We start from the raw sequence: 13,112 nt of genomic DNA, 5'->3' as shown, positions 1-13,112 counted from the left end.
TGCCAAACTGGCAAGTTGTGTTAAAATGCGGCATAAGCTGTTGTCTAAAAATAACGAAATGAATTGCTGATGTTTGACAGTTGAGGGTGGTCTAAAATAGAGATGCGTGGTAAAACACAGGGCATCAAAAAAAAGCTTGATTGAATCGCAAGGCCCTGCCTGATATACAACATAACAAGTCACCGGAGACGCCACTTGGAAACGTACTCGCTGTCATAAATGCCGTCTTTCACAAAAAAAAAAAACTGCAGACAAACAGACGAGGAGGCAAAGAGAGGGAATTCGAAAAGATGGCGCGCGTCCTCTTTTCCTCACCTTCATCTCGTTTCCTCTTCTCGCCGTTGGAGCGGGGGATTCCCAGGATGCCGTTGATGGAGTAGGATCCTACGGGATCGTTGGAGGCGCTGGTCACAGGTGGGGAGGCTGTGCTGGGCACTGATAGACAAAACTTTAGTAAGGCTGGGTTGGGAATGCCTCCCGATTCACTAGATCAAATGGAATACTAATGTTTTATTTCAATAAATGTGATCAACATATAGAAGACAACTGCTCAGTAAGCTGCAGTAAAAAAAAAAAAAATCTGCAAATGATAAATAATTTACGAGAATTGTTATATTGTCTACATTTTCACCATTTGTGTTCAAATATTTCTCTTAAGAAAGTTATAACACCGATGCTCATCATTAGCCCATTTATGGTGTTTTACATTGTATGTTAGCATGAAGCTAGCAGACTTCCCTAATGCAAAATTGTGCTTTAAAAACGTGTAATTCGCTTTGTTTTAGGTTTGCTAAGCTACATAGTCCAACATATAAAAATATATTAACACTATATAACTATTATATAGTGAACTTTACATCTTTAAAACTGTATATATATATATATATATATAAACCAGTTGGGTCCATTTTACCCTCCCCACAAAAAATCGATATTTAAAATTATGGGGCGACGTTTTGTTCGGAAAAATTTGTTGATTTGTACACAACAAACTAAAAATTGGGTCAAATTGACCCAAGTGAGTGGTCGGTCCGATTTTTATTTGTTTTACCCAAATTGGGTTGTTATTCACCCAACGGTTTTAATAGTTGATAGTCATTAAAAAGGCCTCTTAAAAAAATTTTTTTTCCCAATGTTGTGTGTGTGTGTTTAAAAAAATATATATTTACTTTAATTTTTCATTTTTGGGGAGAAGCCAGCCCAAGTTTTTCTTTTAAAATTGTTATTGGTATAATCTCCATTTACAGTGCCTTCACATGCTATGGGAAAGATGGACCTTACCACTCGGAAACTCCGACTTACGACCGAGTTCTGTTCATGTGATTTTGTTGTTCTAGCAAAATTGTGTATGCTACGTAATTGTGTAGATTCTAAAACAACCTGCTGTGCTAGCGGACGTTAACGGCCTTATAAGTGTTAATCATTTTTTTGCCATTCACAAATCCTTCGGCGCTCTCCGCCATGTTGAAACTTGAATAGTTCTCTCAACTCTGAAATCAAAATTAATTCCCAGTTGTCCAGTAGAAAATACGACATGAGGGGGCGTTCACGTGCAATTTTCTACTCGACATTTGGTATTTACCATAATTTCGATACCACATGAAGGCAGCATTATTCAATATTTTTTTTTGGGGGGTAATGGCTGTCAATTATATGTGGATGTTACTTTTCATTGGCCTGCGAATAGTGGGAATCCACTGCATAGTGATTTGGGAGTAAGGAATGAGTAAATGATTTTTAATTTGAATAAATTCACCCAAATTGTTCACTAAAATAACCATTAATAATCCATAATGATAGAGAATGGAATGAATGATTCTGAACACAGTATTTTTTATATAATAGACGACATAGGTAGTCCATGAAAAATCCCAATTAAGTGATAAGGATTTTTCTATCGTTAATTAAAAAGTCAGATTAAAAAAAGTAAACCGTGTTTAGGGAGTGTCACGAATGAATGATCCCAACGCAGTGTCATTATTAACCATGCTTTTTTTGTTCATTCCATAAAGTCCAAACTCTCACCTATGGTGTGTCCTGGCGTGGAGAGCGGCGTGACAGAACCATCAGGGGATGGGTGAAACTGCTGCTGGACTTTGGTGCGAATAATCCTGGTAAAGTGAACAACACACGCACGCACACACACACACACACACACACATTCAAGATCAATCAATGCCGCCTCCCGAGCGTGGAGATTTCACAGCAGGCCGGGCCGCCCCGGGACGCTTTAAACACAGCTCATCATGTCCACTTAGGCCCCGTGCATGTGAAAGCGCGCCGCGGTCCGAGGGCCCCGCTCGTATCCTCCCCATTCGCGCTCCAAATAGACAATCTCTGGGTTTTAGGCCAATCCCTGGGTTTGTGTGTGAAGCTGAACGGGAGTCGCCCCCCCCCCCCTCTCCTCCGGCGAACGGGCTTTCAATCTAGCCGGATTCTGAGCTCCGAAATATGATCGAGTCCGTCCCCGCACACACCCAGCGGGACGATGTGATGTGGCGGGAAAGTCTTCATTGCACTTTGGTCTGAATGATCTTGCAAACAAAGCATGAAATCACATCAATTCACCTCAATGATCAGCTTCACTGACTCTACCTGGCCAACTCTAATAATCTCCCTCCCCGGCTGACTCTTTTCCTCTCTCCCACCCACATCCATTTCTATCATATCTACTTGCTAGACCAAAGGGTGTTCCAAAGTGTGGCCGGGGAAACGATTGCGGCCCACCGATGACGATGCGGGTCTTGTTGATTGCCTGAATTTCGCGAATTACTTTGTAAAGGGATACTTGACTAATTTTTGATATTTTCAGCAGTAAAACGTTAATATTTTGTCTATCGTGAGTTTGATAGCGTCGTTATTTTTCTGGTACAATTAACACCTTTAAAAACACATTTGTCGACTGAAAATGACATCACTGTTAAGGGCTCAGGTAACAACCAATCACGGCTTAGCACAGCTCATGATAGACCAAATATGAACTTTTTACTGCTGAAAAGTATCCCTTAAACACGTTTTTACCTTAAAGGCATACTTTACTGATTTAGTGTCCCTTTGAGGTAAAAAAACAAAAAAAAAGTCTTAAAGGGATACTTGACTCATTGAACCATTTTCAGCAGTAAAAAGTTAATATTTTGTTCAGAATGAATTTGATAACTTCATTATTGTTCATGTACAATTAATACCTTTAAAAGTAATGTTCCCACTTGCTGTCGGCTGAAGATGACATCACCTGTGCTGAGGAAGTAGGTAACGACCAATCATGGCTCAGTTTGCTGACCAAACCCAGAAAATCAGGTGAGCCATGATTAGTCGTTACCTACTTCCTCAGCACAGGCGATGTCACCTTCAATTGACAGCAAATGTAAAAATGTGTTTAGGTATTAATTTTACATGAAAAATATTGAAGTTATCAAATTCTTTCTGGATAAAATATTAACTTTTTGCTGCTAAAAATGGTTCAATGAGTCAAGCATCCCTTTAAAAACACATTTTCCCACTTGCTGTCGATTGAAAATGACATCACTGTTGGGGGTTCAGGTAACATTAACAACCAATCGCGGCTCAGCACGGCTCATGATAGACCAAATATGAACTTTTTACTGCTGGAAATGGCTAAATTAGTAAAATGTCCTTTTCAGGTAAAAAAGTCTTAAAAGGCAATGAATCTATGAATCTAAAAACGATTGGCATTAAAATGCCTTAAATCAATCTTTCGAAAAGCCTTGAAAAAAAGTTAACACATGTTAACTGGGATGGTATGATTGTAAATAGTCCAAAATCTCAAAAAGTAGGGATGTGGATTTAGTCAGGACTCTTAAAAACCAAAGCACTTTCTTTGATGTACTGTTGCAACTTTCCTTTTCAGGATTTGACTGCTTAGCTTTGCAGTTTTTGTAAGCATATCGTTCCCTGGCCAGTCGACATTGGCGCGACATTGCAAAATTGCTAACAGGCAAGATTATTATTTTTTGTCCCTGACCATAATTCAGGTCCAGTTTGAGAAGCTTACATCATCCGGGGCAGGTTTCTTGAATCAAGATCTGTTTTTTAATGAACCACACAGCAGAAGGCCTCTTACTAGCACCACTAATGAAAACGCCGAACTTCTAGAGCAGGCATTCTCGCAAAGCTGGGTAAAGTCATTGTGGAGAGTTACACTGGAAGAATTTTATTTAGCACTCAATACAGATTGTTAAAAGGTAAGTCAACCCCCCCCCCCCAATTTTTTTTTTGACAATAATATGTTCTATGCAACCCCACGAGTCTAAATACGGTATTTTGGTTAATATTTTGTTAGTGTAATATGAGCTAAGCAGCAAAATCCAGCCCTTTTTATCCACTGTCGACTGAAGATGACATCAGTTTTGCTCAGGTTTCAGGTAACAGCCAATCACAGCTCAGCTTCAGAAAATTGGTGAGCTGTGATTGGTCGTTGCCTGAGCAACTTTGATGTCATCTTCACGCGGCAGTAAAGGGCAAAATGGCCGCCCGAGGTGGATAAATATGGCTGGATTTTGCTTCATAACTCATATTCCACAAATGTAATATTAATCAGAATGTCATGTTTCGACTCGTGAGGTCTCATATAACATATTATTGTCAAGACATTTTTAAGGTTGACTTCTACTTTAAGTGTCATAATCGAAGCATTTGAACGAGCTGCATACGACAAAATCCACTCAGTCGATTCGTTTGTTGATGATTTCTTCCACTGGATAAACTTTCCATTACTTTGCACAACTGCCTTCTCTGGGAGTTCGGTTTTCGGCTTTTTCACTGAGAAATCCTATTTTGAGAAACTTGCCATGGAAAGCATACATTTGACTTCGTAAAGCTTCTCAAACTGCCGCTGAATTGTAGCTCGCGTCTTACCGGGCTGCAATTTTTACGACACTTGGCTTGACCTCACGTCTGTCTGTCTGAATGAACCTCGAACAACGTAGAAAAAAAAGGAATTGTATCTGTATTGAATCTTTCGGAGCACCCTGAAGAATATCAAAGTCGTTTCTTGGTAGCATAACTGCCGTCTGCCGTCTCAGCTCAATCTGTTTCCCGCTCACCTCGCGACTGTCTATTTTTTTCTCTTTTCGGCCCCTCCGTCGTCCTCCTCCGAGGCCACGCCGACGATTCGCCCGGCTTTTCGTACAAGCCTAATACGAGGATTGCTGTAATTCTTTTAGGCAAACACACATTTACGCCAGGATTTGCACAAGCTCTTTTGTCAACGCCGATCGCATTACATCGCACCGTGACCGTGATAATCTTTTTGATTGACACGCGAGCATGAGATCATTGAATAACAGTCGGCGTCGGGAATCCCGCGCCCGGGCCCGACAGGTGTGACAAAAGAGAATTACAGGGTGCGAATGAGGCGAGGTGTGTGTGTTGTGGGGGGGGGGGGGGGGGGGGGGTCCGGCTAGCGAGGGGTTAACATCCTCATGGGGGTGGGGGGGGTTATTTACTCTTTTCATGTGTCTCATGTGTCCCCCCGTCCGCCACAAAAGGCCCCGCAGCCTCCACCAGAAAACACACATCAATATTTTATTTGAATTTCTAACATCTCACCACAACGGTTATCTGACCGCATGGCTCGGGGGAGACTCATAAATCCAAGGACTTTGTTTTCCACTCCGTGTTGTCGCTATTGAATAAGCAATTCTGGAAGGGGCGAATTAACGACTTTTGTGTTTGGGGCTGATGTGGAAAGAGGGAAAATCCCCAGAAGAAATATTAAAATAGGGATCAATAAGACTGAAAGTCGCTTTTTTTTTTTTTCAGCCGCACGTAACAGAATGCAACGCGGCCCGGTTGTCATCTTTAATAATTCACGGCGGGAAAATGTGTGTTTGAAGCCGGGATGTCTTCAGTCAGGAGAGCAGAGGTCAGCCCCCCTTCGACCGCAAGGACCACCGACTCTCTGCTGCCTCCTTTGCACGATCGCTAAACAAACAACCTCACAACTGCACGCTGGGGAAACTCACTCACTTGTTTTTTTTTTTGTTTTGTTTTGTTTTTACATCAGCAGCTATTATAAGAGATTGCGGCAAGTTAGAAAAAAACATACTGTAAATTATTAATACGAGCATGTTTAAAAGTCAAGCCTATTTTAGCAGCAACAAGCAACAGGTCACACACACACACACTCGCACGCACACGCAACAAAAACTGCAAAGCTAACCGAACATTTCATCGAGCTCGCCATGCATGTTCAAAAGTCGGATAAAAAAAACAAATACGGCCCAAAAACATACTGCCCACATGCGCAGAAAACAAAAATACAGTACATATATATACTGTAATGGAGACTCTCTCTCTTTTGCTCTCTCTCTCTCTCTCTCTCTCTCTCTCTCTCTCTCTCTCTCTCTCTCTCTCTCTCTCTCAATCTCTCTCTCTCTCTCTGCTTCCTTCTACCTTTAGTTGGCCATGTTGTGAGACTCTCCTCAGCTCATTAAAATGTAATGCCGATGACCAGCTCTCTGGAACAGTGGCTCCTAACCAAAGTTCAACACTCCTCCAAGGGCACTTCCCCCCCCCCTCCTATCACCGCCACCAACGTCATCACACTCGCTCTTAAGACACTTTAGACCATTTATGGTAGGAATAGGAATGATCTTAAGGTGCGTTTTTTTTTTTTTCAACAAAACATTATAATTATCATTGAATGAGTAGCATTTGTTTACATTAATAAGAAATAAAAGGATAAGGATCAATTTATGGTAGGAATAAAAAAAACATTTTAGGCTACATAAAATAAATGTAATTTATTCAATATTGTAAATATGCATAATTATATATATAACTATTGTAGCAATAATGAAAATATAGCAATGAGGTCACATTTATGTGGGAATATAAACTTTTTTACATAACAAACATACAGTAGATTATAAAATGTTTGTTGTATAAATTAGTTTAAAGATATAGATGTCCCACTACTTTACTATTATACAAACAACAACTATTACTACTACTGATAATAATAATAATAATGCTAATAATAATTATAATATTAATAAACTGTTTTACGGCAAAATAAAAAAAAATGTTTGAAGCTACCTCAAATGAATATAAACAATATCAAAAAGTGCATAATTGTACATGCATTTCATAATACCAACAATAATCTTAATAAACCATATATGATCATAATAATGAACATAGCCTATATAGTTTTACCTATAAAGAGTATTTTATAGGATAAACAATAGGAATAATGACCAATAAATGGCAGGACTTATAGCTATGAATATAACGTTTATTTTAAAATATTATAGACACACATTTTATAGTAGGCTAATTGTAATAAGACTATATGCACCCAGCAACTATTATAGTTTACAATACATATAAGATCAATATATTCCATATAAAACCATATAGGTAACAAATCTAATAATAACAGGAAATGTCATTTATGATACGAACAAAATCTCTTTTCGTCTACACACAACATTTCTAAAAACGTGTCTTTCCAATAATAATAATATCGATCATTCTAATATGACAACAATGGCGTCAAAAGTAGCCAATTGATCCAATCGAGAGACGACGTGCCAGCCACGTGACATGTCCCGGGTGCGCTCCGCCTATTCAAGCATTTTGTGGGGCATTTCCCGCCGCCTGCAGACCTGCTTACAGCCTATCGATCGGCTTTGATCCTGACAGATGTGATTTTTTTCTCCCTCTCTCTCTCACTGTCTCCCTCCTGCACGCTGGCTGCTTGTTGGAGGCCCGCAATCGCGGTAGGGGAGGGGGGGGGGGGGGGGGTTGAATTGCACCTGCTACAGACCACCCGTGCGGACTCCAAATTTGGAGGAATGATGAAAATAATAATAAGCTTCTACCTGTTGATGGAGGAGACGCTGGGCACGGTGTCGTTGTCACAAACGCCCTCGGCCAGTAGCCGGTCCCGGATCTCCCAGGCGAACATGGTCGGGTTCTGCCGCTTGTAATCTGCAATCTTATCCACAACTTTCGGGGTCGCCACCTTCGGTTTGGACCCCCCGATCACGCCCGGTTTAATACTGCCCGTCTCGTAGTACCTGCACACAGTGCACGTTTAATATCGTCAACGATCCAGGCGGTATTGTTGTATTAATACATTATTAGTGCGTGGATTAAGAATGAAAAAACAAACAAAAAAAAACACTTTTATATGGCGCTGAGTGGGAGTGGGTTTAAACAAGTGCGCATGCATGACATGCCACCATATTATTATTCCTATATTTAAAAAAAAAACGAAACAAAATAATAAAAAGCAATGTTTCTGACAAACATTCAGTGTGTGTGCATTGAAATACCTCTGAAATGCCTTCTGATAGCTGGGAAAAAATATATTTCAAAATATTACCTCACGTGCTCACGTGTGTTTAGAATTTGACAGAAAAGCAGGCATTTACAAAAAAAAAAAACGTCTTAATGTTTCCCATTTCGAAAAGCTTTGTGGGTAAAAAATAAAATAAAATCAGTGTGCAAGCAAAAAAAATAATAAAAATAAAATCTGCCTTCTATATATCACAATATGGCTGAGGTTGGAATGGAGCTGCAAGATGCAAGATTGATGTTTGGACTGCACGTTGCGCGTGGATCCTTTTTTTTTTTTTTTTTTTTTACCTGCCGAGGATTTTGCTGACGCAGCCGTGACTGACCCGTAGCTGTCTGGAGATGTCACACGGCCGGACCCCTTGATGGGCCAGCTCCACGATCCTCTGCCGAACCACGTCCGGGAGGGGTCTGCCGTTGACGAACACCCCACCGAGCTGGTTGACGCCGCCGTGCCCTGCGTGGGACACAACAGCGGCACCGAGGGGGGAGCATAACATTACATACCTGAAGATGGACCACACACACCTGCCTTCGTTTCACACCTTGCACTTTTTATGCGTAAAAAGGAAGTGCGTAAAAATGCGTGCGTAAAATATATTTCGCAGCGTTTTTGTCGTGCTTGTAGGTGATATTGTCCAAGATCAGCCGGTCGGTGCAACACATGTCGACCGTATTAAGTTTCGACCTGTTTAATTTTCCCTGCACGATTATGCTAAATAATTAAAATGACCTTTGATAACTCATATTACAAACGCGGATAAATAATTGACGCGCAGGCCGGGGGCTTCTCTGTTTTTTTTGTTTTTTTGTCTTTAATATCCCATGAAATTCAATTCTTTTTTTGTGTGTCTTTTTTAGCACCGTAATGAGAAATTGTTTGGCATCATTTACACACAAGGTGCTCCATAATGTGATGACACAGGTAATAAAAGCTTTGTATTCAAATTGAGCATTTGAGTAGTTGCACTTTAAAAATAAAATAAAATCAAGAAACGAAAGAGCTTTATTTTTTCCTTTTTTTTTTTTTAAATTAAAAGTGGAATTTGTATTTTGGTGCACAAGGAAGCATTTGTATAGAAAACGTGAAAGATCTGGCGTTAATTTGATTTTTTTAAGGGTTACAAATCACACTAAAAGGCAGTTTTAGAATAGCACAATTATTAAATAAAATAAAAATAATGACATCATCATTTTAAATTCAGCCCAATTTATAACGAATTCTGCTACATTTGTATAATTCTGTCAATAAATGGTTTGCCTGTTTTTATTTCTCTGCACATATTTCCTAATAATAATAGCAGAATCTTGACTTTTGTCTATTCGTGCACAAAATACAAAATCAATGGTGGCGAATGTGAACATCTTATAATAATGATAATAATAATAATAATAATCTTTTTTATTATTATTATTATTATTATCACACACGCTTCCAAAAGCAAACCCAAAACAATTCAATTCTACACTTAGTGTGTTTTTTCCCCCCCACGCAAACCAAACTTGATCCATTTTAAAAATGATCCCCGATATTTTTGCGGTATTTTCTTTTTTTTTGCGATATTTTCAAAAGACTCACGGTGCATGGCGGAGAAGGGGTCTGCCTTGCAGTGAATATCCATTGGATAGCAGAGCAAAGAAAGGTAATCGACTGAGGTCGCCGTCTCGCCTCTGTGGTGCAGCAGCCGTCAAAGGGGAGAAAAAAAAAAGACAAATAAAAACCCCACGCCAAACAAACAGTCCGTGGGGCCGATTTAAAGTCCGCGCGGGCTGCCGTGGAGAACTTCTCAGTTTCTTCTCAGAAGGAAATAAATCGTCCGGGGCGAAGAAAAAAAAAAGAAGAAGAAGAAAACGAATAAGCTGTGCAGGTTGTTGTTGGTGGTGGGGGTCTGTCAGGTGCAGAGCATGACCCACGCGTGCGGCTGCGGCATGAGCAGAAGTGGACTTTCCGCGCGGGTCCGACGAACTGCAGCTGAGAAATCCTTGTAGCGCGGCGGCGGCGGCGTGGAGCGGCGGCGTGCTGGGGTCCCCCCGGTGGCTGGGGCGGAGGGAAGAAACACGGCAAAAAAATACAAGGGGGTGGGCGCGTGGGGCGAAAGGGGGCAGGGAGGGGGGGCGGAGATGACAACAAGCGGGTCCCCCTCTCCTCCGGAATGGACCGTGCCTGCCTGCCTGCCTGAGCTTTGGGTTGAGAATGAAGCCACACTCGCTGGTGTGTCTGTTTCTAAAAGTCCCGCACAGACACCCCCCCCTCCCTCACACACACACACTCACCTCCTTCACCCCCCTCTTCCTCCTCCTCCTTCTTCTATCACTCCATCCCACAGATCCCCTCCGCATAGAGATGGATGACTTGTCAGACAAAGGCAATAGATTCCAACACTTTGTGATTCGCCCACGCAAAAGAGAGAAGGGGGGGAAAAAAAAAGATGCAAGCTCAAACGAGAGCATCCGACAGTCAGGAAGAGGAGGGAGACGGAATGGCAAATGATGAGACTTTATTTTTTTAAGGGCTGTTTTTATTGTTTCAAGTGCTGCTTTCTCAAGACAAACTGTACAGTACGAAATGGCGAAGCATTGGAAAAACTCAGAAAGGTTAAAAATAAAGAAGGGGAAAAAAGCTAAATAAACAACAAATATATATATATATATAGTTTTGATGTTTATTTTAATTTTTATATTCTTCATTGCAAATTGGGGCAATTTTTTTTAAATCATGGGCCTCACTATGGTAAAAAAAACAACAAATAATTTCTACATGCAATTTGTTGTAATGAAATTATAAAAAAATATTTAAGCTATTCCATTTGGTATCGTTTTCCTATCAGGGCCATGCATTAAATGAAACCAAAAAAACATTTAATAGGACCAAATGTCTTATACATTTTAATGATTTTATCCACATAAAAAAAGTATATTTGTGATATACAATCAACGTGAGTACCCTGATCAAAAGTGTTCTAAAAAAATCCTGTTTTTATGTTGATTGTGATAGCTTATAAAAAATTAAAAAAAATTATTAGGACCATCAGTGACTCTTGTGCTTGTATTAATAAAACAAATATTACTCATAACATGCAATTGATGTGAGCAAAATAAATAAATAAGAATAATAATAATTTTAAAAAAAATAATGTCCCATGGATAAAAATATATATAACTAACAGGACCAACAATGGCACTTGACTTGTATTAACTTGTATTTTTTATTTATTTATATATATGTAAATAGCACTCATAATATGTAAGCTTCCAAAAAGTGTTTAAAACTCATTAAAAAACCAAAAAAGATTTTCGTTATGTGTCAAAATGACTTTTAACTAGGAGTTATATGACGAATTGTAGGCTTTGAAACATACAGAATTCATAATATTTGATGTGGGCATGCAAGATCCATCCTTGTGCGAATATGAAAAAAAAAAATGAAAAAATAAAGAAAGAAAATCATATCACCCCTCCAATTAAATTATGTGTATAGGTGAGTGCACTGAGAAGCCTTGGGGGGGGGGGGGGGGGGTCAGAGGCAATATAGCAACCAGCAAAATGGATGGAGAAGTAATGGGACCAATATTGACACTTGCAGTACTTTTTTGATTACTTGAAAAGTAATTGGTATTGGCATGTTATCCGTTTATGTTGTAAAGAAAAAATAATTTCATTTAAAAAAAAAAATGTTTTTTTACTCTGAGTGACTTGAGTATGCATTGCACTTCTAATTGATCATGTTTTAGGAAACAGATAAAAAAGAAAGAAAATGTAAGATTTTTATTTTCATAAAAAAAAAAAATCAATGTTACGTTTTGTGTTCTTCATTTTGTCTAGAACTTTATTCTATCAGAGGCCACAAATTAGGAACAAAAATACAATGCAACAACTCTGTGTTGTTATTTACTGTCAGAATTGTGACTTGTTTTGAAAAACAGAATAAATAAAAATAAATAAAAATGCCCTAAATCAAACTCTTGTCTTTCACGGCAGCCTGCAGTGAGTCAGGACATTATCATCATCTTCATCATCATCATCATCATCATCCACTCAGCGACTATACGCGAGGCGCTCTGTAGATGGCGCTCACACAGCAGCTTTCCGCTCTTCGTGCATTCAAGGTGTTCAGGCGCCTCACTTGCGGCTCGGTCGGGTCAAAGTTCGTCAAGAAACCTACTGTAGCTGGAATAAAACACCCCTTCCCCTTCCCTACGTCCCCACCTACCCCTTTCCCTAATCGCTTCCGCTAAAACTCAATCCATCAGGAGAACAAAGGGTTAAAAAAAAACAAAAACAGGGGGCGTGGGCATGCGGCAGGTCATATGGCACGTGATCGGCGTTGTACACAATATTCTAAAGCAGTTTGGTTGAATTTGGAATTAATTTGATCGTGTTTGGATTGAGACTTAAACAAATCAGATTGCATTCAATGTAATACACAGTTAAACAGTAACACTAGTACTAATAATGGCACATATTATTTGACATAATTGTCATTTTCTATTTGAACTGTACTTATTTAAATAATACATGACACATCGTGTATTATTATGAAATCAATTTGATGGTTATGTTAACCTTAAAAGTATGAAACAACTTCAATACACATGCAATCATTTTCGTGTTTTTGCTATTACATAGTTTTTATTTGTATGCAGTTATATTGTCTGTATTATCTTACGTAGTGGTTTGGTAAGATTAATGCTAAAGCATTTTGAGACAAATATTGTCATTTAGCAACAAAACAATGCTAAGAATGTGTTTGTAATACATTTGTATTGTTACTTTTTAAACAATAGTAA

General features: G+C 39.3%; 1 protein-coding gene across 2 annotated transcripts in view; it reads right to left on the bottom strand.

The window, feature by feature from the left end:
* pax2a (paired box 2a) overlaps window positions 1-10,486 on the bottom strand; it is a 39,115-nt gene extending 28,629 nt beyond the window's left edge. The window contains exons 1-6 of one of the 2 annotated variants that reach the window (XM_086093475.1): window positions 9,905-10,486; window positions 8,617-8,782; window positions 8,304-8,324; window positions 7,848-8,045; window positions 2,026-2,111; window positions 316-435 (exon numbers count right to left, since the gene is read on the bottom strand). In XM_086093475.1, the coding sequence (XP_085949601.1) occupies window positions 316-435; window positions 2,026-2,111; window positions 7,848-8,045; window positions 8,304-8,324; window positions 8,617-8,782; window positions 9,905-9,947 (634 nt within the window). In that variant the 5' untranslated portion in view covers window positions 9,948-10,486. The remainder of the gene's footprint in view (window positions 1-315; window positions 436-2,025; window positions 2,112-7,847; window positions 8,046-8,303; window positions 8,325-8,616; window positions 8,783-9,904) is intronic. The other variant, XM_086093476.1, reaches the window with a different exon arrangement.
* Window positions 10,487-13,112: the final 2,626 nt, after the last annotated feature.

Source organism: Leptonotus elevatus, chromosome 13 (genome assembly GCF_054856555.1).
Source record: "Leptonotus elevatus isolate MCC_2025b chromosome 13, RoL_Lele_1.0, whole genome shotgun sequence".
NCBI classification, from domain to species: Eukaryota; Metazoa; Chordata; class Actinopteri; order Syngnathiformes; family Syngnathidae; genus Leptonotus; species Leptonotus elevatus.
Note: the sequence above shows the minus strand (reverse complement) of the source record. Positions and strands in the feature narration are given on the sequence as shown.